The following is a 27,770-nucleotide window of genomic DNA, read 5'->3' on the forward strand; positions in this document are numbered from 1 at the left end:
CCCAAGCCTGGATGTTGTCCAGGTCTTGCTGCATGCGGGCTCGGACTGCTTCATTATCTGAGGGGTTGCGAATGGAACTGAACACTGTGCAGTCATCAGCGAACATCCCCATTTCTGACCTTATCATGGAGGGAAGGTCATTGATGAAGCAGCTGAAGATGGTTGGGCCTAGGACACTGCCCTGAGGAACTCCTGCAGCAATGCCCTGGGGCTGAGATGATTGGCCTCCAACAACCACTACCATCTTCCTTTGTGCTAGGTATGACTCCAGCCACTGGAGAGTTTTCCCCCTGATTCCCATGGACTTCAATTTTACTAGGGCTCCTTGGTGCCACACTCGGTCAAATGCTGCCTTGATGTCAAGGGCAGTCACTCTCACCTCACCTCTGGAATTCAGCTCTTTTGTCCATGTTTGGACCAAGGCTGTAATGAGGTCTGGAGCCGAGTGGTCCTGGCGGAACCCAAACTGAGCATCGGTGAGCAGGTTATTGGTGAGTAAGTGCCGCTTGATAGCACTGTCGACGACACCTTCCATCACTTTGCTGATGATTGAGAGTAGACTGATGGGGCGGTAATTGGCCGGATTGGATTTGTCCTGCTTTTTGTGGACAGGACATACCTGGGCAATTTTCCACATTGTCGGGTAGATGCCAGTGTTGTAGCTGTACTGGAACAGCTTGGCTAGAGGCGCAGCTAGTTCTGGAGCTATTAAGTGTGCACATGTACTGAGAAGCATGTGAGACTTGCAGTATTAAGCACAAGTGAATTCTCAGTAGTATGCGCTGGTAGCAGAGGTGACATCCTTCACTTTTACTGGATAATTACAGTTTTCAGTAGCTCATGACATTCAGGAAAACATTGCCTTACTGCTGAATACAGTTTGTATTATAACAGATACTTTGAAAATATATTTTGACTAGAAACAGCTGCCTCTATATTCTCTGACAGAATCCATTGACCTTAGTAAATCTCAAGCATTGTATTGAATAATTGAAAGTCTGAGTTTGAGTCATATAGCTCGACAACTCTGCTGCAGAATGTAAAATGGAGCCAGGAATGAAGACAGTTATACAAACCGAAATAAGATAAAGAAAAAATAAATATAAATAAGAGCCCGATATTCCTGGGCTCCATGAGGGCAGGCTGCGAGACCGAATGGATTGGGGCTTCATTCGGATCACAGATCTCCTATAGTCTGCTCTCCCGCAGATCATGGGGGTGCTGAGCTGCAATCTGACAGCAAGGGCAAAGGGAGTGGACCCTGTTGCCTTCTTTCAGGCTGACAGCACGCCAACATCCTTACCACTTGTCAGCCGATGGTGCCAAGAAGCCAGCTGGGCCAGAGTGCCCTGGCAGTTGCCGAGTTGCTGCAGTCTGCAGCCAGGCTCTCTCAGATCATGGGCATCTCAAGCCCCCACCCCCGTCTGACTCACAGCAGCCTCCACCTCCCATGTTAAGCCACTGGGGACACACCTTGAAGGAGAAATGGAGTAGGTAAAAGATCACTTAAGGGCACTATGGACTCACACCTGGGTGATAATTAACATGTAAACCTGTAGTAGCTGGTGACCCTGCAATGTGAGGTGACATGAATATCAATGGATGGTCTTTGGACAGATGTATTTTATTGGAGACTGGAAGGACTGAGAACTGGTATGAGTTCCACTGAAAGGCCTTATGAAGGCCTCAAATCTTTACTATAAAAAGGTAATTTGAAAAGAAGGGAATGCGTCAATAACGGATTGAGTGTGTAATTGGATTGGACCATTGCCTTTTCCGTTCTAGGATTTGATTTTGAACACAGTCCAGCTTATTGCTGGCTCTAAGAATCCTACTGTCAGGTACGGTAGCATAGTGGTTACATTACTGGACTAGTAATCCATAGTCATGAGTTCAAATCCCACCACAGCAGCTGGGGAATTTAAATTCAGTTAATTAAATAAAATCTGGAATAAAAAAGGTAGTATCAGTAATGGTGACTATGAAACTACCGGATTGTTGTAAAAACCCATCTGGTTCACTAATGTCCTTTAGGGAAGGAAACCTGCTGTCCTTACCTGGTCTGGCACTCAGAGCGGAGCTACAGGCGGGAGCTGACCTGGGAGAAAGCGCAGTACTCGGAGACTACTAAAGGCCCAGGCTCGAAGGCCTACCCGCACTCGGAGCAGAGCTACAGGCGGGAGCAGACCTGGGAGAGAGCGCAGGACTCGGAGAGTACTAAAGGCCCAGGCTCGAAGGCCTCCCCGCACTCAGAGAGGCAATTGGTGAAAAAACAAGGAGTGACGTCAGTGATTGGCTGGTGAGTATTAGTTTTTTTCCTCTGAGTTAGGGAATTGGGTAAGATTGAATTAAAAGCTAGAAGTGTAAAACTACTGGTAGCTCATTAAAATTAAAGCTTAAACTACTTATCCAGAGTAATATAACCAAAAATAACCATTTTTAAAGCTTAATTTGTTTTTGCTTGGTTTAAGTTAATCTAATAAATTAAGGCATGGCAGGGCAGCTCAGACCTGTGCCATGTGGGAACTCCAGTACGCTTTCCGTGTCCTGGACAACCACATGTTCAGGAAGTGCCGTCAGCTGGTGGAGCTCGAGCTCTGGGTTTCGGACCTTGAACAGCAGCTGATGTCACTGCAGTGCATCCGCAAGGCTGAGAGTTTCGTGGATAACACGTTTCAGGAGGTGGTCACACCGCAGATTAAGAGAGTGCAGGCAGAGAGGGACTGGGTGACCGCCAGACAGACAAGGACGACCAGGCAGGTAGTGCAGGAGTCCCCTGATGGCATCTCACACTCCAACCAGTATTTAGTTCTGGGTACTGGTGGGGGAGAGGGTTCCTCTGTGGAGTGCAGCCAGAGCCAAGACCAGAGCACCATCGGTGGCTCAGCTCTACGGGGTCGGGGGGGGGGGGGGGGAGGAGAAAGGTCGAAAGAGCAATAGTGATAGGGGATTCTATAGTTAGGGGAGCAGATAGGCGTTTCTGTGGCCACAAACGTGATTCTAGGATGGTATGTTGCCTCCCTGGTACCAGGGTCATGGATGTCACTGAGCGGCTGCAGGACATTCTGAAGGGGGAGGGTGAACAGCCAGAGGTCGTGGTACATATCGGTACCAACGACATAGGTAAAAAGAGGAACGAGGTCCTGCAAGCAGAATATAAGGAGTTAGGAAATAAGTTAAAAATCAGGACCTCAAGGGTAGTAATCTCAGGATTACTCCCAGTGCCACGTGCTAGTGAGTACAGGAATAGGAGAATAGATCAGATGAATCCGTGGCTGGACGGTTGGTGCAGGAGGGAGGGATTTAGATTCCTGAGGAATTGGGACCGATTCTGGGGAAGGTGGGACCTGTACAAGCTGGACGGGTTGTACCTCAACAGATCCAGGACTAATATCCTTGCAGGGGGGTTTGCTAGTGCTGTTGGGGAGGGTTTAAACTAGAGTGGCAGGGGGATGGGAACTTGAGCGGGGAGTCAGAAGAGAGTAAAGTTGAGAGAAGTAAGAGAGGGGAGGACCCAGGGGAAATTTACAATACAAATAGTACAAACGGTTGTTCAAGAACAAGTGAAAGGGAAAAGCGTAGAGCAGCAGAAAGAAAGTGTACTTCAGGCACTACAGATAAAGTGAAAACTAGAAGGTGTAAAGCAATTAACCCAGCATCAAAGCTGAAGCTCAGGCTAGGGTGTGTGGCCCAACTAAGAGTTCTATATACAAACGCACAGAGTATAAGGAATAAATTAAATGAACTACAGGCACAAATTCAAATTGGAGGGTATAACATGATAGCTATTACTGAGACATGGCTGCAGGATGGTCAGGATTGGGAACTAAATATACCGGGTTATAAGGTCGACAGGAGAGACAGGGAAAATGGAAGAGGGGGAGGAGTAGCCTTAGTGATTACAGATGAAATCACTTCAATGATAAAGGGGGATATAACGAGGGGTAAGCAGCTAACAGAGATCTTTTGGGTTGAATTGAGAAATCGGAAAGGATCTAAGACTATAGTGGGAGTTGTGTATAGGACCCCTGGCAGCAGCTCCGAAGTGCTAGATTGTATAAATGCAGAGATTAGACAAGAGTATAGCAAAGGCATAGTGGTCTTAATGGGGGACTTTAACCTTCACATAGATTGGGAAAAGCAGACTAGCAACTGTCAGAAAGGTAGTGAATTTCTTGTGTGTGTCCGGGATAGTTTTTCACAGCAGTATGTCCTAGAGGCAACAAGGGGGCAAGCCATACTAGATTTAGTAATGAGTAATAAACCAGATTTAGTTAACGGCTTAACTGTGCGTGAACATCTATCCAATAGTGATCATAACATGATCGAGTTCAAGGTAATGTTTGAAAGGGAAAAAAGTGAATCAGCTGCTAAGATTCTAGACTTGGGTAAGGCCGACTTCAATGGGATGAGACAGAGACTGTCCACTGTAAACTGGGCAAATCTGTTAATGGGTAAAACGACTGATGATCAGTGGGAAATGTTTAAAGAAACATTTAACATGATACAGAACCGGTTTATACCCCTGAGGGGCAAGAACTCTACTTGGCAAAAAAGCCATGGACAACTAAAGAGGTAAGGGACAGTATAAGACATAAGGAAAGGGCATTCAAAAAGGCAAAAAATGGCACAGATCCTGGTGAATGAGAAAGATACAAAGATCAACAAAGGGTCACAAAACAGATAGTAAGAGCTGCAAAAAGTGAGTATGAAAAGAAACTTGCAAGGGATATCAAAACCAATACGAAGAACTTTTATAGTTATATTAGGAAAAAGAGGGTGATCAGGAGCAGTGTTGGCCCCTTAAAAACTGAAAGTGGGGATATTGTCATTGTCAATGGGGAAATGGCGGACATGTTGAATAATTACTTTGCGTCAGTATTTACAGTAGAGAAAGAGGATAGCATGCCGGAAATCCCAATAAAACTAATATTGAATTGGGGGCAAAGACTCAATAAAATTAACATAAAGTAAAACAACAGTAATGAAGAAAATAATAGCACTAAAGAATGACATCCCCAGGACCAGATGGTTTCCATCCCAGGGTTTTTAAGGAAGTAGGTGAGCACATTGCAGATGCACTATGATCTTTCAAAGTGCTCTAGATTCAGGAACTATTCCACAAGATTGGAAAATTGCACATGTCACTTTGCTTTTTAAGAAAGGAGAGAGAGGGAAACCAGGGAATTATAGACCAGTTAGCCTAACATCTGTTGTGGGGAAAATGCTGGAGTCTATAATTAAGGATAGGGTGACTGAACACCGAGAATTTTCAGTTAATCAGAGAGAGCCAGCATGGATTTGTGAAAGGTAGGTCGTGCCTGACAAACCTGATTGAATTTTTTGAAGAGGTGACTAAAGTAGTGGACGGGGAATGTCAATGAATGTTATTTATATGGACTTCCAGAAGGCATTTGATAAAGTCCCACATAAGAGACTGTTAGCTAAGATAGAAGCCCATGGAATCGAGGGAAAAGTATGGACTTGGTTAGGAAGTTGGCCGAGCGAAAGGCGACAGAGAGTAGGGATAATGGGTAGGTACTCACATTGGCAGGATGTGACCAGTGGAGTCCTGCAGGGATCTGTCTTAGGTCCTCAATTATTCACAATATTTATTAACGACTTAGATGAAGGCATAGAAAGTCTCATATCTAAGTTTGCCAATGACACAAAGATTGGTGGCATTGTAAGCAGTGGAGATGAAAACATAAAATTACAAAGGGATATTGATAGATTAAGTGAATGGGCAAAACTGTGGCAAATGGAATTCAATGTAGACAAATGTGAGGTTATCCACTTTGGATCAAAAAAGGATAGAACAGGGTACTTTCTAAATGGTAAAAAGTTAAAAACAGTGGATGTCCAAAGGGACTTCGGGGTTCAGGTACAAAGATCATTGAAGTGTCATGAACAGGTGCAGAAAATAATCAATAAGGCCAATGGAATGCTGGCCTTTATATCTAGAGGACTAGAGTACAAGGGGGCAGAAGTTATGCTGCAGCTATACAAAACCCTGGTTAGAACACACCTGGAGTACTGTGAGCAGTTCTGGGCACTGCACCTTTGGAAGGACATATTGGCCTTGGAGGGAGTGCAGCGTAGGTTTACTGGAACGATACCCGGACTTCAAGGGTTAAGTTACGAGGCGAGATTACACAAATTGGGGTTGTATTCTCTAGAATTTAGAAGGTTAAGGGGTGATCTGATCGAAGTTTAAAAGATATTAAGGGGAACAGATAGGGTGGATAGAGAGAAACTATTTCCGCTGGTTGGGGATTTTAGGAGTAGGGGGCACAGTCTAAAAATTAGAGCCAGACCTTTCAGGAGTGAGATTAGAAAACATTTCTACACACAAAAGGTGGTAGAACTTTGGAATTCTCTTCTGCAAATGGCAATTGATGCTAGCTCAATTGCTAGATTTAAATGTGAGATAGATAGCTTTTTGGCAACCAAAAGTATTAAGGGATTATGGGCCAAAGGCAGGTATATGGAGTTAGATCACAGATCAGCCATGATCTTATCAAATGGCGGAGCAGGCTCGAGGGGCTGAATGGCCTACTCCTGTTCCTATATTCCTATGTTCCTGTGGCCTGTGTATGACTCCAGACTCACAGCAATGTGGTTGATTCTTAACTGCCCTCTGAAATGGCCTAGCAAGTCACTCAGTTGTACAATCCCACTACAAAAAGTTATAATAAGAATAAAACCGGACAGACCACCTGGCATCGGACTACTAGGCACTAGACACGACAAAGGCAAAGGCAATCCTAGCCCAATCAACCCTGCAAAGTCCTCCTCACTAACATCTGGGGACTTGTGCCAAAATTGGGAGAGCTGTCCCACAGACTAGTCAAGCAACAGCCCGACTTAGCCATACTCTCAGTATCATACCTTTCAGCCAACATCCCAGATTGGGTGTTGTGCAATGAGAAGGGGTTCATTAATAATCTTGTTGTGCGGGGTCTTTGGGGAAGAGTGACCATAACATGATAGCATTCTTCATTAAGATGGAAAGTGAAGTAGTCCAATCCGAAACTAGGGTCCTAAATCTAAACAAAGGAAACTACGAAGGTATGAGGAGTGAGTTGGCTATGATAGATTGGGAAGCTTCATTAAAAGGCATGACGGTGGATAGGCAATGGCTAACGTTAAAGGAACGAATGTATGAATTGCAACAATTATACATTCCTTTCTGGCCCAACCGTGGCTAACAAAAGAAATTAGGATAGTATTAGATCCAAAGAGGAGTCATATAAAGTTGCCAGAAAAAGTAACAAGCCTGAGGATTGGGAGCAGTTTAGAATTCAACAAAAAAGGACCAAGAGATTGATTAAGAGAGGAAAAATAGAGTATGAGAGTAAACTTGCAAGGAACATAAAAGTGGACTGTAAAAGCTTCTACAAGTATGTAAAAAGAAAAAGATTAGTGAAGACAAATGTAGGTCCCTTACAGTCAGAAACAGGAGAACTTATAATGGGGAACAAGGAAATGGCAGAGCAATTAAACAAATACTTTGGTTCTGTCTTCACGGCGAAATTAATGGGACTGAAAGCCAATAAATCCCCAGGGCTTGATAATCTGCATCCCAGAATACTAAAAGAGGTAGCCATGGAAATAGTGGATGCATTAGTTGTCATCTTCCAAAATTCTATAGATATGGAACAGTTCCTGCAGATTGGAAGGTGGCAAATGTAACCCCACTATTTAAAAAAGGAGGGAAAGAAAACAGGGAACTACAGACCGGTTAGCCCAACATCAGTCGTAGGGAAAATGCTAGAGTCTATTATAAAGGATGTGATAACAGGACACTTAGAAAATATCAATGGGATTAGACAAAGTCAACATGGATTTATGAAAGGGAAATCATGTTTGACAAACCTACTGGAGTTTTTTGAGGATGTAACTGGTAGGATAGATAAGGGAGAACTAGTGAATGTGGTTTATTTGGATTTTCAGAAGGCCTTTGATAAAGTCCCACACAAGAAGTTAGTATGCAAAATTAAAGCACATGAGATTGGTGGTAATATACTGGCATGGATTGAAAATTGGTTAACAGACAGGAAACAGAGAGTAGAAATAAATGGGTCTTTTTCGGGGTGGCACAGGGATCAGTGCTTGGGCCCCAGCTATTCACAATATATATCAATGATTTGGATGAGGGAACCAAATGTAATATTTTCAAGTTTGCTGATGACACAAAACTAGGTGGGATCATGAGTTGTGAGGAGGATGCAAAGTGACTTCAAGGCAATTTAGACAAGTTGAGTGAGTGGGCAAATACATGGCAGATGCAGTATAATGTGGATAAATGTGAAGTTATCCACTTCGGAAGGAAAACAGAAAGGCAGAGTATTATTTAAATGGTGATAGATTGGGAAATGTTGATCTACAAAGGGACCTGGGTGTCCTTGTACACCAGTCACTGAAAGCAAACATGCAGGTGCAGCAAGCAGTAGGAAGGCAAATGGTATGTTGGCCTTCATTGCAAGAGGATTTGAGTACAGGAGCAAGGATGTCTTACTGCAATTATACAGGGCCTTGGTGAGACCACACCTGGAGTATTGTGTGCAGTTTTGGTCTCTTTACCTAAGAAGGGATATGCTTGCCACAGCAGGAGTGCAGCGAAGGTTCACCAGACTGATTCCTGGGATGGCCGGACTGTCATATGAGGGGAGATTGAGTCGACTCGGCCTGTATTCACTTGAGTTTAGAAGAATGAGAGGGGATCTCATTGAAACATATAAAATTCTGACAGGACTAGACAGACTGGATGCAGGGAGGATGTTTCCTCTGGCTGGGGGGGGGGGTCCAGAACGAGGGGTCAGTGTGTCAGGATAGGGGGCAGGACATTTAGGACTGAGATGAAGAGAAATTTCTTCACTCAGAGGGTGATGGACCTGTGGAATTCTCTACCACAGAAGGCTGTGGAGGCCAAGTCACTGAATATATTTAAGAAGGAGCTAGATAGATTTCTAGACACAAAAAGCATCAAGGGGTATGGGGAGAGAGTGGGAATATGGTATTGAGATAGAGGATCAGCCATGATCATATTGAATGGCGGAGCAGGCTCGAAGGGCCTAATGGCCTACTCCTGCTCCTATTTTCTATGTTTCTATATTTCTACTCCTCCATCATCATCCATGGGTATGTCCTGTCCCATCGGCAGGACAGACCCACCATAGGTGGTGGTACAGTGGTATACAGTCAGGAGAGAGTGTCTCTGGGAGTCCTCAACATCGACTCCGGAGCCCATGAAATCTCATGGCATCAGGTCAAACATGGGCAAGGAAACCTCCTGCTGATTACCACCTCCCTCAGCTGATGAATCAGTACTCCTCCATGTTGAGCACCACTTCGAGGAAGCACTAAAGCACTAAAGGTAGCAAGGACTGTAGGTAGCAAGGACTTCAATGTCCATCACCAAGAGTGGCTTGGTAGCACCACTACTGGCTGAGCTGGCCAAGCCCTGAAGGGCATAGCTGCCAGACTGGGCCTGCGGCAGGTGGTAACAGAACCAACATATGGAAAAACCTACTTGACCTTGTCCTCACCAATCTACCTGTCACAGATGCATCTGTCCGTAACAGTATTGTGGAGACGAAGTCCCATTTTCAAATTGAGGACACTGTCCAACGTGTTGTGTGGCACTACCACCATGCTAAATGGGATAAATTCAGAACAGATCTAGCAGCTCAAAGCTGGGCATCTATGAGGTGCTGTGGGCCATCAGCAGCAGCAGATTTGTATTCCAGCACAATCTGTAACCTCATGGCCCGGCATATTCCTCACTCTACCATTACCAACAAGCCAGGCGATCAACCCTGGTTCAATGAGGAGTGTAGAAAGAGCATGCCAGGAGCAGCACCAGGTGTACCTAAAAATGAGGTGCCAACCTGGTGAAGCTACAATACAGGACTACATGCATGCTAAACGGCGGGAGCAGCTAAGCGATCCCACAACTAACGGATCAGATCAAAGCTCTGCAGTCCTGCCACACGCAGTCGTGAATGGTGGTTAACAGTTAAGCAACTAACGGGAGGAGGAGGCTCCATGAACATACCTCTCAATGATGGCACAGCCCAACACGTGAGTGCAAAAGACAAGGCTGAAGTGTTTGCAACAATCTTCAGCCAGAAGTGCCGAGTGGATGATCCATCTCGGCCTCCTCCCAAGAACCCCACCGTCACAGAAGCCAGTCTTCAGCCAATTTGATTCACTCCACATGATATCAAGAAAAGGCTAAGTGCACTGGATACAGCAAAGGCTGTGGACTCCAACAACATCCCAGCTGTAGTGCTGAAGACTTGTGCTCCAGAACTAGCTGTGCCTCTAGCCAAGCTGTTCCAGTGCAGCTACAATGCTGGCATCTACCTGACAAATTTGAAAATTGTCCAGGTATGTCCTGTCCACAAAAAGCAGGGCAAATCCAATCTGGCCAATTACTGCCCCATCAGTCTACTCTCAATCATCAGCAGTGATGGAAGATGTCTTCGACAGTGCTACCAAGCGGCACTTACTCACCAATAATTTGCTCACCGATGTTCAGTTTGGGTTCCGCCAGGACCGCTTGGCTCCAGACCTCATTACAGCCTTGGTCCAAACATGGACAAAAGAGCTGAATTCCAGAGGTGAGGAGAAAGTGACTCTCCTTGACATCAACGCAGCATTCAATGGGACTCAGGGGGAAAACTCTCCAATGGCTGGAGTCATACCTAGCACAAAGGAAGATGATAGTGGTTTTTGGAGGCCAATCAACTCAGCCCCAGGACATCGTTGCAGGAGTTCCTCAGGGCAGTGTCCTAGGCCCAACCATCGTCAGCTGCTTCATCAATGACCTTCCCTCCATCATAAGGTCAGAATGTTCGCTGATGATTGCACAGTGTTCAGTTCCATTCGCATCCTCTCAGATAATGAAGCAGTCTGTGCCCGCCTGCAGCAAGACCTGGAGAACATCGAGGCTTGGGCTGATAAGTGGCAAGTAACATTCGTGCCAGACAATGACCATCTGCAACAAGAGGGAGTCTAACCACCTTCCCTTAACTGGACCAGCCACATAAATACTGTGGCTACAAGAGCAGGTCAGAGGCTGGGTATTCTACAGCCCAAAGCCTTTCCACCATCTACAAGGCACAAGTCTAAGGTGAACAGAGAAATGTGAGGTAATGCATTTGAGCAGGGTAAACAAGGCAAGGGAGTACTCAATAAATGGGAGGATACGGAGAGGTATAGAGGAACAAAGGGACCTTCGAGTGCATGTCCACAGATCCCTGAAGGTAGCAGGACATATAGGTAAGGTGGTTAAAAAAGCATATGGGATACTTTCCTTTATTAGCTGAGGCATAGAATATAAGAACAGGCAGGTTATGCCAGATCTGTATAAAACATTGGTTAGGCCACAGCTTGAGTACTGCGTACAGTTCTGGTCACCACATTACAGGAAAGACGTGATTGCACTAGAGAGGGCACAGAGGAGATTTACAAGGATGTTGCCAGGGCTGGAGAATTTTAGCTATGAGAAAAGATTGGATAGGCTGGGGTTGTTTTCTTTGGAACAAAGGAGGCTGAGGGAAGATTAAATTGAGGTATATAAAATTATAACGGGGCTAGATAGAGTGGATAGGGAGGATCTAGTTCCCTTAGCAGAGGGGTCAGTGACCAGGGGGCATAGATTTAAAGTAATTGGTAGAAGGATTAGAGGGGGGCTGAGGAGAATTTTTTTCACCCAGTGGGTGGTGGGGATCTGGAACTCACTGCCTGAAAGGGTGGTAGAGGCAGAAACCCACAACTTATTTAAAAAGTACTTGGATGTGCACTTGAAGTGCCTTAACCTACAAGGCTATGGTCCAAGTGCTGGAAAGTGGGATTAAGCTGGATAGCTCTTTTTCGGCCGGCACGGACATGATGGGCCAAATGGCCTCCTTCTGTGCCATAACTTTCTATGATTCTATGACACTCACTTGTCTAGGCCCACACCTGAAGAATGGTCACTTGGATAAATGTCACCGGGGGAGAGAAGACTCTTCTAAAACGGAGCATTTTGCCTTTCACATAAGTACGCTGTGTTGTGTTCCTGCAGCTTTTTTACTATCTTCCACTTTATACTGCACAGGCACATCTCTCTATCACCCACTTATAATTGGACATGAAAGTCAGCTGGATGTGGATGAAACAACTATTTTTATTCAGATGGTTTCATTGAGGCCAAGCCAACTCTGATCAGTCAGAATATCAAAGAAGCAAACTGCCTTATAGAAAAAAAGGCATTTTCTCAGGAAACCAAAGACCACAGAAATAATATAAAATAGTGCACCTAGTTGCTCTGCATTACATAAATCAAATATGTAAACTCACTAGCAATTGTAAGTTATAACCAAGTTTTTGTTTCCATTTTGAACACAGATTTAAACATTAATATTCTCCCTTACAGTTCCTTCCTGTTACATTCCTATTACAAGGGAACTGGATAAGTACTTGAAAGGAAAAAAATTGCAGGGCTACGGGGATAGGGCAAGGAGTGGGACTAGCTGGATTGCTCTTGCGTAGCGCCAGCACGGACTCGATGGGTCGAATGGCCTCCTTCCGTGCTGTAACCTTTCTATGATTCAATGAAGTTAGGAGTAAGATGGAATTTAAAAAAAAATTTTTTTTATTCGTTCACGGGATGTGGGCGTCGCTGGCAAGGCCGGCATTTATTGCCCATCCCTAGTTGCCCTCGAGAAGGTGGTGGTGAGCCGCCTTCTTGAACCGCTGCAGTCCGTGTGGTGACGGTTCTCCCACAGTGCTGTTAGGAAGGGAGTTCCAGGATTTTGACCCAGCGACAATGAAGGAACGGCGATATATTTCCACTTGCCTGTATGTGTAGCTCCAACAACAGTCAAGAAGCTCTTCACCATCCAGGACAAAGCAGCCTGCTTGATTGGCACGCCATCCACCACCCTAAACATTCACTCCCTTCACCACCGGCGCACAGTGGCTGCAGTGTGTACCATCCACAGGATGCACTGCAGCAACTCGCCAAGGCTTCTTCAACAGCACCTCCCAAACCTGCGACCTCTACCACCTAGAAGGACAAGAGCAGCAGGCACATGGGAACAACACCACCTGCACGTTCCCCTCCAAGTCACACACCATCCCGACTTGGAAATATATCACCGTTCCTTCATCGTCACTGGGTCAAAATCCTGGAACTCCCTACTTAACAGCACTGTGGGAGAACCTTCACCACACGGACTGCAGCGGTTCAAGAAGGCGGCTCACCACCACCTTCTCAAGGGCAATTAGGGGTGGGCAATAAATGCTGGCCTCGCCAGCGACGCCCACATCCCATGCACAAATAATAAAAATAAAACAGTAGACCTCGGTGAAACACTATCATAAAAACCAAGGATGATAAAAGCTTTTCTGCCAACCCAACTTGTTCCAGTCTATTTTTGGTCCTCTCCCAACGCCAGGCCTGTTTTCTTCCACTTCTTTCCCAATCTGCTGCTTCTTTCTTCTAAGATTCTGTAGGTTTTACTTTCGCCATACTTATTCACTGGCTCTTTTTAAATTAGCATAATGCAAGATGGCCACTGCCGCATGGATTAAACATCAGCAAAAAGGAATGATCATTATTAAATTTATTGATTAAAAATATCATCTTATGTTGATGCTCTAGTTTTCTGCATATAACAGCAGTAAGCAATTTAATGCCAAAAGGCTAGTTATCTCTTCAACGCAGTCCATGCTTGCTGTGAGGCAAATTGTAAACTTGCTTTCACTGAGGCAATGGAAATATTTTTTTTTAAAACCCTAAAAACCAGGTAATGGAGGAGAAGTTAGTATTTACCAGAAATAATTTGGAGTTTGGAGTTTTCCATTTTGTTTATTTGGTGATTAAAATTTTAAATCACCAAATAAACAAAACTTTAACACTAGAGTCTGTGGATTGGCCTGTTAGCAGCAGAGGGACAAAGATTAAATGCCTTTCACATAAGAATCGAAAAGCTATTCAAAAGGCCCCAAATGGAAAGTCTGTTTGGTACCAAACTGATTAACAGCAACTTGAGAGCTCAGGAGCTGCGATTGAATCCATCTATAAAACTTAAAGCACTCCTACCTAAATGGTTGGTCTTGAGGCCCCTCCCAGATTTATATCACCGTTACTCCTCCTATAAACCTGTTGGAAACCAACGTATAGAGTGGCGACCCTCTTACTTGCCCAGAAATTCCTCAGGGTTATCCTGATCTCCCGACATCATTTTAGCAGAAGATCGGGGCAACCCCCAGGGAAATGGTGTAAATGGTTAAAAAATGTCCATTTACACCGTTTCTCCAGAATTTCCGCCAATGTTGCACTGAAGTTATGGCAGGTCAGGGGAACCATGTGGAAATTCTCCTCCAGTGCCTCCAAGAAGCCTGACCTTTGCTTTACAACGAGGTAAATATATTAATCTATTAAAAAACTAGTTTAGACAAGTGGTTTAGTTTGCTTCTGTTTCTTTTACTTTTGAATTGACAAACTGGAATATTGAGAGAACCCCCATTATATTGACTTTCATAACCATTTACAGTAGAAACTTAAACCCTACTGGGCATAATTCTAACATACCTACAATTACAAGAACACAAATTTAAATTGCTGTTAGTAGGTGTTGTTACTGCTGGTGTTATACAGAGAATAAAGAAAAAACAAAATGGGCTAGGAATTGACAGAAAACATCTACATGCTTATACTGTGACCTGAAATAGTGACATGCCAAAAGCATGCAGATGCATAACTGGAGATGTTTAACCTGACAGCAGATCATAAAGCTTAGGAAAATCTGTTTCTGTGACACTATCTGAATTCCGTCTGTCAGGGCATGTATGTTTGTGTGTGCCATCGATGACAGAAGATTCACACCTCGATCACTGAGGGCGCCTCCTCAAGGTAAATGTACTTATCCTAAAAATTGTGTTCCTGAATGTGCAGTGGGGCGGGATTTCCACCTGCCCGTTTGTCCTCACCTTGACCCCCATCCCAAATCTTGGGATGGGATCATTTGAATATTAGGAGGAGAGTGCCTGTGTCAGCATCGAAGCTGCAAAGGAGCTCCTTCGGTGCTCTGACCATATCCAAGCATCTATCGATATAGCATTATGGTACATATACAGCCCTGTACTGCACTGCTACCTGCAGACATACTTACCGCTGGCCATACAGGAGCCAGATTGACTAGAATTCCTAGGCCTTACCTCCTACCGAAATTAACCAGATTCTCCAGCCCAACTACTTTCATGTCTGTATGGTAAGTGCGGAATCTAAATATTAAGCCATTTGTACATCCAATGTTATCAATAATGGTGGTGATGAGGCTCAACACAAATGCCTAGCCAAGTGGGGAACAATGGGTTGGTCGGATTGTTAAAATAAAAATAGATCTTGTCCACAATGTAGGAAATCCACTCAGCTGAAATCCTACAGTGTTGAAAAGACTACAAGGAAATTTTAGTTTAAAATGAACTGGCTAGAACCAATTGATATAAATCCCCCAGTGCAGTGGTGAGGCATTATTGTTCCAATGGGTAATTATTAGAAAATGGTGCACCAGGTGCAGGCTTGATGCAAGTATGCAGAAATGGGACAGGGAGCTAACTTCAGATCTAAAAATAGGTCCAACAACTCAAACCTAATCTCAAAGGAATGCTCCACTGCACCATTGTTTCACATTCATTTCCAATACCTGCTCTTGTGCCCTCTCTGAATGAGACTTCCAATTTAGTGCAGGTTAGGTTGGGATTTTGGCAGTTTTGTGCTCAGACCTCAAAAGCAGTGATTGAGAAAATTAATTTCAGTTAGGACCCTTCTAGAGGGAGAGAGGACTTTCATCTCAGCAGGTTTCACTGAATGAAAAACTCGGTCTCAGAGGTTAAAGAAGAGTTAAAGAGTAAGGCTGATTAGAAACAAACAACAAAATCTTCTCATGGAGAATGAAAGAATGGCAGAGATACGGGGACCAAATATCCGTTTTCACTCTAAGTCTGACACTCTAAGTGTGGCAAACGGGCCATGAATTAGACCGGGATCCAGATAAACACGGTCCAGACCTTCCCAGGTAGTTTCTGTGGGATTTGTTTGGATGGAGCCTTTGCCCCCCACCCCCAAAACAAGAACAATGGTGTAAGAGAAGGAATGGCAGAGGGCGGAGGTTTCAATGGAGAGTAAATGTGGACGGGCGTAAAACTAACGTTGCACCCAATCTCGTCAGTTTCCCAGCCGGTGGGTTAGGTTAAAATTGCCCCCAAAACGTTTCTGGAGAGCTAATATCCCCCATGAAACTTTAAAGTTGAGGTGTTGCTACGGTAACATGTCATGCATAGCTTTTACACAGTCGAGGATCAGTAGTCTCTACAAGTACAAATTAACTTATGTATTTTATTAAAAACATTAATTTAAAAAATTTAGAAAAATACATTACAAATTGCACTGCATGAAATACACAATCTTAGCTTGTAGGTCAACATTGCAGCAAAATTATTTTAAAGCAGATTGTTTCCAGTTGTTGTCTTCTAAGGCTTTTATTTATAAGGAGAGGAGAATGCAATGGCATAATTTTATCACTCATTACATCTACCACTTTGTTATTTTCCCTAAGATCTCATTGTAAAAAAGTCTTTGCTGCAGAAAATACATCAGCTGCTGCAGCACAAACTTGCTGTGTTAGCCAAAATAATGCGGCAGCAGTATTTTTTAAGCGGGCTATTCCGGCCTGATAACTCCCCAAGGAGCCTATAACACCACCTTAAAAGAAGTGAGTATTTCTTTCCCTTGCCCCACTTTCTGTGGCCAACTCCGAGAATGAAATAATGAAATGACAATCGAATGTTCTGAGCCATAAGTCTCTCTGAACTGCATCCTGTTTGTCTCAGCAATATACTGTAAAAACTGACTGCAAACCAACACCAACACAACAAAACCGATTGCAGTATGTTCTATGATACAAGTTTTCAAAAGAAGAATTAACACAACCTTTTCATTTTTTAGTTTCTTGTTTCAGTTGCTACAGCTATGGACTGATACTGTACCAAATTTGTCGTCGTCAAATGGACCGTGAATAAGACAGCAGACCATAAGTAATTTTTTTTTTGTCTACTTGATTAGCTAATTAAAGGGGCTATTTAGGCTAGGTGTATAAACAGATGAGCATGCTGTGACACTACCACTGATGTGATGAATCACAGCCATCAATTGTGTCTACTGCCAGAAATTAAAACAGAAAATGCTGGGAATACACAGGAAGTCATTCAGCATCTGTAAAGAGAAAAGACAGGCTAGTGTTTTGGGTGTACATCCATCCTCAGCACTGAAAACTGAAAGAAATGCAAGCATCTTTGTAGGTTGAAAGAGAAAAAAAAAGAGGAAGGAGGGAGAGGAAATTAAAGGGTTTTTTACCGGGGAAACCAAAAGGAGATTTGGTAACCGCTTTGCCAAACAATTCCACTCTATCTGCAAGTGTGCCCCTGACAGCCTTGTTGTTTGTCACTTTGACCCCCACCCATTCCCATTCTCACCTCTCCATCTTTGGCCTCCGACTCTGCCTGAACCCAGCACAATGCAAACCTCGGGAATAGTATCTCCTCTTTCATCTGGGCACTCTGCAGCCTTCTGGTCTGAACATTGACTTTAGTAACGTCGCATCTTAACTATATAGAGTGGGTCTCATGGCACCCGAGACAAAAGGAGAAAGCTTCGGGTGTGGATTTTCATCAGAGCACAGAGCTGGTGGGGGAGGGGATTCCGTGCCTGAGGTCCTGGCCCTTTTCTTTATCTCCTATCAGATTGTATTTCCAGCATTTCTTGCTTTAGTTTCAGGTCTTTTCTCCTTTCACAATCTTAGCTATTTGCACAGTCATTCGTTTTTCTCACATCTTTTCAATTTCTTATTGAGATAATCTTATTTCTTTAATGGATTCCTGCTTCTCTATTAAGTAGTTTGCAGGTTATTCAACCCTTTAACTTCTCCTGGGTGATTGGAATATCTTTAGTCTCTTTTCTGTCCCTCCATTTTTCTTTCTCTTCCACTCTGCAAAGTGGCTTACTTATTTTTCAGTTTTTAATCTAAAAGAAAGGTTATACCCCGAATGTTAATTTCTCTTTACAATTACTGACCGACCTACAATGTATTTCTAGCACTTTGTTTGTATTTCAGATTTCCAACATTTGCAGTTCTTTTCTTTTTATTTGTTGCATCTAATGCCAGAAATGTTTTCAATTTATATTCTCTGCAGTGACATCAAGGGGGGCAATAGTACACTATTCTACTTTTTTACATCCAGTGTTAGCAGCAAGCACTTCTAAGTAAAGTAACGCATGGGTCTGATCTCCTGCCATATGAGCATTCTCAATCAGTCAATGTGGCAAATTTATAGTACAGTTTTGAATTGAGTCTCATCACAGAAATCAGTCTTCAGCCAATTCGATTCATTCCACATTATATCAAGAAACGGCTGAGTGCACTGGATGCAGCAAAGGCTATGGGCCCCAACAACATCCCGGATGTAGTGCTGAAGACTTGTGCTCCAGAACTAGCCGCGCCTCTAGCCAAACTGTTCCAGTACAGCTACAACACTTGGCATTTACCCAACAATGTGGAAAATTGCCCAGGTATGTCCAGTCCACAAAAAGCAGGACAAATCCAATCCAACCAATTACCGTCCCATTAGTCTACTCTCAATCATCAGCAAAGTGATGGAAGGTGTCGTCGACAGTGCTATCAGGTGGCACTTACTCACCAATAACTTGCTCACCCATGCTCAGTTTGGGTTCCGCCAGGATCACTCGGCTCCAGACCTCATTACAGCCTTGGTCCAAACATGGACAAAAGAGCTGAATTCCAGAGGTGAGGAGAGTCACTGCCCTTGACATCAGGGCAGCATTTGACTGAGTGTGGGCGCCAAGGAGCCCTAGTAAAATTGAAGTCAATGGGAATCGGGGGAAAACTCTCCAATGGCTGGAGTCATACCTAACACAAAGGAAGATGGTAGTGATTGTTGGAGGCCAATCATCTCAGCCCCAGGACATAGTTGCAGGACTTCCTCAGGGCAGTGTCCTAGGCCCAACCATCTTCAGCTGCTTCATCAATGACCTTTCCTCATCATAAGGTCAGAAATGGGGATGTTTGCTGATGATTGCACATTGCGTTCAGTTCTATTCGCAACCCCTCAGATAATGAAGCAGTCCGTGCCCGCATGCAGTGAGACCTGGACAACATCCAGGCTTGGGCCAATAAGTGGCAAGTAACATTCGCGCCAGACAATTGCCAGGCAATGACCATCTCCAACAAGTGAGAGTCTAACCACCTCCCCTTGACATTGAACAGCATTACCATCGCCGAATCCCCCCCAACAACAACATCCTGGGGGTCACCATTGACCAGAAACTTAACTGGACCAGCCACATAAATACTGTGGCTACGAGAACAGGTCAGAGGCTGGGTGTTCTGTGGCGAGTGACTCACCTCCTGACTCCGCAAAGCCTTTCCACCATCTACAAGGCATAAGTCAGGAGTGTGATGGAATACTCTCCACTTGCCTGGATGAGTACAGCTCCAACAACACTCAAGAAGCTTGGCACCGCCCAGGACAAAGCAGCCCCTTGATTGGCACCCCATCAACCACCCTAAACATTCACTGCCTTCACCACCGGCGCACCGTAGCTGCAGTGTGTACGATCTACAGGATGCACTGCAGCAACTCGCCAAGGATTCTTCGACAGCACCTCCCAAATGCATGACCTCTACCACCCAGAAGGACAAAGGCAGCAGGCACATGGGAATAACACCACCTGCACGTTCCCCTCCAAGTCACACACCATCCCGACTTGGAAATATATCGCCGTTCCTTCATCGTCGTTGGGTCAAAATCCTGGAACTCCCTACCTAATAGCACAGTGGGAGAACCTTCACCACACGGACTGCAGCAGTTGAAGAAGGCGGTTCACCACCACCTTCTCAAGTGCAATTAAGGATGGGCAATAAATGCTGGCTCTGCCAGCGACGCCCACATCCCAAGAATGAATTTTTAAAAATGCATCAAAGCTCCCCTCAAGTGCACCAGTGCTATCTGCTTCAACCACGCCAACAAATGCTGGCCTTGCCAGTGACGCCCACATCCCATGAACGAATAAAAAAAAAAATTCCATGTGGAGGTGATCACTGTTCCTTTATAGCACAGATATGAAAAATTGTTGAGAATGAATCTAAGCAATATATGTCTGTGTTAGCCTTTAGTTCACATGGACCATCACACAGAGAACATATCAAGAAGGTCTAGCATTTCGTAATGTTATGGTTCTCAATGACACTTCTGGATCCAATCTACCAGGCAAAGATGGTGGGTACAAGCAGCAGTGCAACTGGCTTCTTTCAATGTGCATGCTTTTCAATATGTCATCTCCTTAGTTTTTCAATGAGACCATAAGCAACTCACTAAGTTGCCACTATTATTGCATTACAGTGCCTATAACTGTATTATATAACATGCATTAATTCAAGAATTATTTCAGAGTTGGACTAAAAATCCAGTTGGTTCACAAAATACTTAAAATAATCTTAGTGCAACTAAATTCCAATTTTACAATGAGCAGAAGCAGCTGTTGATGTGATGTCACTATAATAGCAGCGATTGAATTCATGTATCAGCTCACCAACAAAGATGTACTTACAAGTCAACATAGATGTGCTTATTTTTGACATGGTAGGAGAATAGAAAGAAATGTGATTCATGTTATGCGTAAGGAAAATAAGATGGAATTGTAGTCACATAGAATTATAGAGAAAGAATGAGAGCATGCATTGGTGATGAAGAGAGAGAATGCTAAAGTCTGAGTGAATTAATGTGAGGGGATGAGGAGGAGAGTGTAAAAATAAAAAAAAGAGTTAAGTGAGAAAGAAACAAATAAATCTGTATAGCTAGTATAATACTGGGAGAGAATGTAGAATTAGAATGAAGGAGAAAGGGTTTGAATGTGGGAGAGAGAGAAAAAGAGAGTGAGTTAGAGAGAAGTGTGCAAGAATAGGACCAACAGACAGTCCTTATTTTGGTTTGGCCATGGTCCAATATGCCTCCACACTGAAGGTACTGAAACATTCTAATTGTAGAGATTCAGCATTGGACCAGAAAGTCCAACTCACCTCTGAAGGTTTGGTGACGCACTGTCCCCTTCCAGAGCACTGGAGGCTGTCCTGATTGTTCTTTTGTTCCATGCAGATACTGGCTTTAACTGTCATGTTCAACCTCAGAGCTGTCATTGCTTTAATGGCTGAATCATTCACAAGGGCTTGAGGAAGGAATTCAGGGGAGAAAAAAAGAACAATTTAAACAAAATGGTCTCCTTGAATACAAGATCAATTTTAACAAATCTTATTTAAAGGTTAACAATTACATAGAATTCGGCCCCCAACTGGTCCATGCCGGTGTTTATGCTCCACACAAGCCTCCACCCGAGCCTCCACCCACCCCTCTTCATCTAACCCCATCAACATATCCTTCTATTCCTTTCTCCCTCTTGTGCTTATCTAGCTTCCCCTTAAATGCATCTATGCTAGTCGCCTCAACTACTCCTCGTGGTAATGAGTTCCATGTTCTAACCACTCTCTGGGTAGAGAAGTTTGTCCTGAATTCCCTGTTGGATTTATTAGTGACTATCTTATATTTATGGCCCCTAGTTCTGGTCTCCCCCACAAGTGGAAACATTTTCTCTATGTCTATCCTATCAAACCCTTTCATAATCTTAAAGACTTCTATCAGGTCACCCCTCAGTCTTCTCTTTTCTAGAGAAAAGAGCCCCAACCTGTTCAATCTTACCTGATAATTATAACCTCTCAGTCAGGTATCATCCTAGTAAATCTTTTTTGCACCTTCTCCAGAGCATCTATATCCATTTTATAATATGGAGACCAGATTGTAATGAATTACAATCAACTTGTCCATCTGTGACCTAAGACACTGGCTTATCTCAGATTTTAGATCTAAATTAGTCATCAGCAGAATAATTACCAACCTCTTTATACAATTTTGTCTTCAATTATTTCTAATCAGAAGTTCTACAAAACTAAAATGGTTCCTAATATCTGAGTCAATAGCACTCAAGTTAGCCAATTCTGATATAATGAACTCCTGACATGGCATAATTCCTGGCAAGGAATTGCTGCTATAGTGATCCTCACAATATAGTGCAACTCCTGCTATGGTGTAGATTCTGTTATTGTGTAGCTCCTGATACAATGGTATACAACTTCACAATGACATCAGAGATGATATTCCACACAAAACACCTGTCCCCAACAAGATTTTGACCAGCATGGAAGAAAAAAATTTGAGACAATGGGGGTCATTTTAAACTCCAAGAACGGGTGGGTTGGTAGCAGGTGGGAGATGAAAATCGTTGTTTATTGGTTTGCGACTGCAACCTGGCTTTATTTCCGGATTTAACGTCGGAGCGGAAAAGTACAGGCTTTGCACTGGGAATGCAAAGTCAGAAAATTTTGCTATTGTGATCCAAAAAAACAACTATTTTCAATTCCCACCCACCCCCAATCCACCCGTTATTGGGGTTTAAAATCACCCCCAATGTATATGTGTCTCACATGATAATATTTAGCATTATGCATCAATTCAGAGGAATATACTTTTTGTTTCATTGATCAGACTAGAACATGCACATGAATATAAGCAGGAAGTAGATTACATGAGACATTAACTCTCATCAGATTCCAGCCATGCTAATAAAGTGATGGTGATTTAATTACAAGGTAACTCTCCCATTTGTAAACATTTATACAACCATCACTTCACCAGTTACCATTTTTTAAAATATAAAACCAAATCTATATTTTTAAGTTATCTTAGTTACTACTAGCAGCCTGTAATATATCAAACTCTAATTTCTGGCTCTTCCCCAAATCAGCTTTAAAAAAATCTTTCACTGCTGGAATGTGGCTTCACTCTTATAATTCTTCATCTTGATTGGGTCATTAGGAGGAGGCTAGGCAGGGGATGGGAGATAAAATTCACAGATAAGCTACCCCCTCCCCACCCCTGGCACACTCACACACTTCACTTTTGCCTGGTTACTGAGCATTTTTGTGAGAGGGTTGGAAGCAGGTGGGGTGGAGAAGGGACCTAAAAAGCAGAGAAAATTATGTTGTTATTAGGTCTGGTCTCTTCTTCCTTCCCCTATTCTGTCCCTCCCTGGTAGAATGCTATATAGGGAAAGATGCCCTGGGCCCAAAATGCGCACAGAGGGCACCGCGGTGGTAATCTGAGGGTTCAGCTACCTGAACACATTAATTTAATCTCAACAAGTATCTACCTGCTGTAATGCGGGAAGGGAAGAAAGACTCAGAAGAGTATAACTTTTTTGCTATTAAAAACTATTGAGGCCCAAATGTTTTAAGCCATGTGTAACACCAAAGTTTAAGTGCTATTTTGCCCAGAAGATTCAGAAATGCAACTGGGGAATTGAACTACATCATTTTGTACAGAGTTATTTATTCTCCTCTAATGTTTAAAATATATTTCAGTCTTCAGTAGTTTCCATTCTATTACCACTTTTTGACTTGCTCCATAATTTAAGCCCACAAATCCCTGTCCAAAATTCCCAGCTTGCTGTCTGAAAAGCACTTGGGCAAGAAGAGAAAAGCAGATATCAACAGAGGAGGAAAACAATCAAGGAGTGGCTACATCATGCGTAGCAAAAGTAAGTCACGTCCTAGTTCCTAGAATCCATTCATCCATCATGTTCTCAGTATCCATCTTGGCTCAGAAAGTATAAATAGAAACTCCTGACATAAGCAAATTTATCTAGGCCAAACACTTCCCCATTAAGATGAAATTCTTTACTGCAGCTCATTTCAAAAAGTTACTGTGACAGAACAGATATTGGGGTTGGCTATTGGGTGTAAAACATGCCAATTTAGCAGTGGGACGACCTGTGTCCAATCTACGCAGACGTTGGTCCCACTTCTAAATTCGTGGGGCTATGTTTTAAGCATTCCAGGTGGACACCTAAAACAGGTATTAGGCCCTTTGAATAAATTAGGGGCCCAGCGCCTGGTAGAGAACCCCATTGACAAATTGGTCAACTCACGAGCGAGGCCAGTATAGGGCCTGCCCGACTCAGGATTCTTCAGAGGCCCCCACGGCCGCCAACCAATGGTAAGTTTTTAAATTAAAAGACAAACACGTTCCTGCTGAGCCAGGAGGAGCAGGAGGTTGAAGTCAATCAAAATAAAAATAGGAAGAGATGTAAAATGGGTTGCCAACTTGCTATCAATCATTTTACAACTAATCGCACAAAGTCAAGATCTACTCCATTAAGTAAAAAGAATTCTGCTGATATAACGCCTAATTTTCTGAGTACACAGTGGCAGTGAGGAACCCTGCCTGCCTCCAGTACATGTTGGAACATTATGGATTTGATGCCCACGATTTTCCAAATTGCACTAATGGCAGCAAGGCTCCATGCCACTGGCGCACAATCAGAAAATTACCCCCCAAAAAATGTATAGCATTTGTGTCGAATGACGCAACACACTCAATGGTAATTCAGAGAATGAAGCTGATGGAACTTGGGAGCAGAACCTGCTCAACTCATTCAGACTTGTGACACTCATAAGTTACTTGGGTGACAAAATGCTTGGGTTTTCTGCTTATTTAGTGAGTCGCTAACAAAACTGTATTCTCAGGTATCATAGCGGTGTATTCTCCGCATTGTCATTAGCGGGACATTAGTTAGGGAGAAAAATATGCCATTTCCTGTTTTTAATTTAAAAAGGCATTTTGGACCCCAAGGTCTCTCTATACTTAATTGTGTGTTAAATTTGCCGCCAAATGCTCTCTAATTATGCTCTGAAAATCCCTTTGAATATGATAGCACAAGTTAAATTAAGACTTAGCAGCACACCACAGCAATAGCACAAGCAATAGCAAGCATCACAGTACTGACATACTGTCTCCCTAAACAGAGTACCAAAAAATAATTAAAGCTATATTTATTAATGGAAAAAATGTTTGAGAATTTGCAATATTTTTACACCATGAACAGAATTATATAGGAGTGACGACAGACTCCAGCCTTTTCTACAATAACTCACTCATGACTTTTGCAAACTTGTGCATCATGGTCCAGGTCATCATGGCATATTTTCTGTTATTACATGGTTCTCTTCCACAATTTCCGTATTATAGAATCATAGAATCATAGAAGTTACAACATGGAAACAGGCCCTTTGGCCCAACATGTCCATGTCGCACAGTTTATACCACTAAGCTAGTCCCAATTGCCTGCACTTGGCCCATATCCCTCTATACCCATCTTACCCATGTAACTGTCCAAATGCTTTTTAAAAGACAAAATTGTACCCGCCTCTACTACTGCCTCTGGCAGCTCGTTCCAGACACTCACCACCCTTTGAGTGAAAAAATTGCCCCTCTGGACCCTTTTGTATCTCTCCCCTCTCACCTTAAATCTATGCCCCCTCGTTATAGACTCCCCTACCTTTGGGAAAAGATTTTGACTATCTACCTTATCTATGCCCCTCATTATTTTATAGACTTCTATAAGATCACCCCTTAACCTCCTACTCTCCAGGGAAAAAAGTCCCAGTCTGTCTAACCTCTCCCTATAAGTCAAACCATCAAGTCCCGGTAGCATCCTAGTAAATCTTTTCTGCACTCTTTCTAGTTTAATAATATCCTTTCTATAATAGGGTGACCAGAACTGTACACAGTACTCCAAGTGTGGCCTCACCAATGCCCTGTACAACTTCAACAAGACATCCCAACTCCTGCATTCAATGTTCTGACCAATGAAACCAAGCATGCCGAATGCCTTCTTCACCACCCTATCCACCTGTGACTCCACTTTCAAGGAGCTATGAACCTGTACTCCTAGATCTCTTTGTTCTATAACTCTCCCCAACGCCCTACCATTAACGGAGTAGGTCCTGGCCCGATTCAATCTACCAAAATGCATCACCTCACATTTATCTAAATTAAACTCCATCTGCCATTCATCGGCCCACTGACCCAATTTATCAAGATCCCGTTGCAATCCTAGTATTATTATCTCATTGAACTGAAAACTCATATTGACATTTATAGTGGTTGTTGATTATTATAATAGATTTATAAACAGATCTATTGCTCTTTTGCCAGCTGTTACATTATCTCTGTATGCTACTCTGTATTCACAAATGAGTTTATCACATCAATTTAAGGGGTTATTGGCAGTAGTAACCTGTAATTCCAGCAGTGAATATTGACTTAATTCAACAAAAGTGCCTTAGATACCTGAAGACAAATCAAAAGTGAAATGGATAGTTGGGCTCATTGCCCAATGTTTGCAGAGGGGCAGTCTTCATTTGCACAAATATCAGGGATGGACTTCTTCCACATAAACTACAGGGAACATTGTCATTCAAACAAGTAATGTGGGTTGCCTTCATCCTGACAACTGCCCGGGATGGTCTTCATTCGCATTAATACGATGTGCCAAGTTAGTATACACTGAACTGGCTGGTCTTATGATTGTTACTAAAATCTCCTGTGTTCAGGGCCAGACACAGGGACACACCTGATAGTGAACCCAGTGTGTCTACTTCATTGGAGTGCATTACCAAGGAGAAAAGGTCAGGCAGCATACAGCAGGAATGCTTAGCTTGCATTTCTTATACTGGCTCATTATTTCCATGATGAATGATATGACATTGAAAGTAGGAGGACGAAAGGTTTTCTTTTTCAAACACAAGTCATGCTAATGTTTCAACTGTTATGTTTTTTTCCTACTAATTACTGGTGGCAGAGTCACTTTCCTGGGGACTTTTGCCACTTACAAATGAACCTTCTTGATACCACTTTGTTAAATTTATTTCAAATTATCAGGGCCAGCTTAAGATACCTACAAATCCTAAAGTCACAGGGCTATCCTGGCAAAGCTTAAACTGTGCCAAGTCTGTTTTCAATTTTACATTGTAAATCCTGAAATGTTTCAAAACCCTCAAGATTTCAGTCTTAAGAATGACCATCTGAGCATGTTGCATCTTCGCCCTCACCTGTGCCAGTCAGTTTCACCATAATTCTGTGTAGTTCTTGACCTCTACCACAGGGCATCTCCGTCAGTGTCTCGATGCACGTGGCTAAACCTAAATCTGCGTAAATCTCCTCAAACTTTAACATCTGTATTCCAATTTAAAGGGATTGGAGGTGAAATTGGACATGGGCGGGGCTGTGAAAGAGGCAGTATCACATTGGTCGCTCGTTTAGGCTGCGCCCAATATTCAGTCCCACTGACTTCAATATGAATATCAGGCGGGTCATATAACAGGCGGCAAGTGCGATTCTGCCTGCTTTAGCATCCCTGCCCAATTTTACCCCCAATATCTGTTTTCCAATTGTCATTGAAGAATTTGGATCTGTCAAATCTTCTGTCAGCCAAGTGGCACCAACCCGGCCTTCCCTCTCCCAGTTAAAAATTTTGCTGCAGATACTTTCTTTTGTCTTCGATGACAGTTGTACAATTTTTTGGAGACGTGATACAGCTGATACAGAGAGGCTCTTTCGGCTCGATTTTCGCACCCGCGATCGGGTGCGTTCGTGGCGGGGGGGGGGGGGGGCTGCAAAAATCGGGGATTCCCAGGGCGGGTCGGGAGCCCGGTTCCAACCCGCCCACTTCCGGGTTTCCCACTGACGCGCTCGCATGCGCGCGCAGCCCCCGCATGTGGGACTCCCGCCGGCAATTAAAGCCGGCA

At 43.4% G+C, this 27,770-nt stretch overlaps 1 protein-coding gene and 1 long non-coding RNA gene across 2 annotated transcripts in view; one reads left to right on the forward strand and one right to left on the reverse strand.

Annotated features, from left to right (window-relative positions):
• dner (delta/notch-like EGF repeat containing) overlaps nucleotides 1-27,770 on the reverse strand; it is a 227,826-nt gene that overhangs the window by 77,804 nt on the left and 122,252 nt on the right. The window contains exon 5 of the mRNA XM_067995064.1: nucleotides 21,153-21,298. Within this exon, the coding sequence (XP_067851165.1) occupies nucleotides 21,153-21,298 (146 nt within the window). The remainder of the gene's footprint in view (nucleotides 1-21,152; nucleotides 21,299-27,770) is intronic.
• The window catches only part of LOC137331337 (uncharacterized), a 36,338-nt gene continuing 28,816 nt past the window's right edge, over nucleotides 20,249-27,770 (forward strand). Inside the window, exon 1 of the long non-coding RNA XR_010965429.1 lies at nucleotides 20,249-20,352. This is a non-coding gene — a long non-coding RNA (uncharacterized lncRNA). The remainder of the gene's footprint in view (nucleotides 20,353-27,770) is intronic.

This window comes from Heptranchias perlo, chromosome 13, assembly GCF_035084215.1.
Source record: "Heptranchias perlo isolate sHepPer1 chromosome 13, sHepPer1.hap1, whole genome shotgun sequence".
Taxonomy (NCBI): domain Eukaryota; kingdom Metazoa; phylum Chordata; class Chondrichthyes; order Hexanchiformes; family Hexanchidae; genus Heptranchias; species Heptranchias perlo.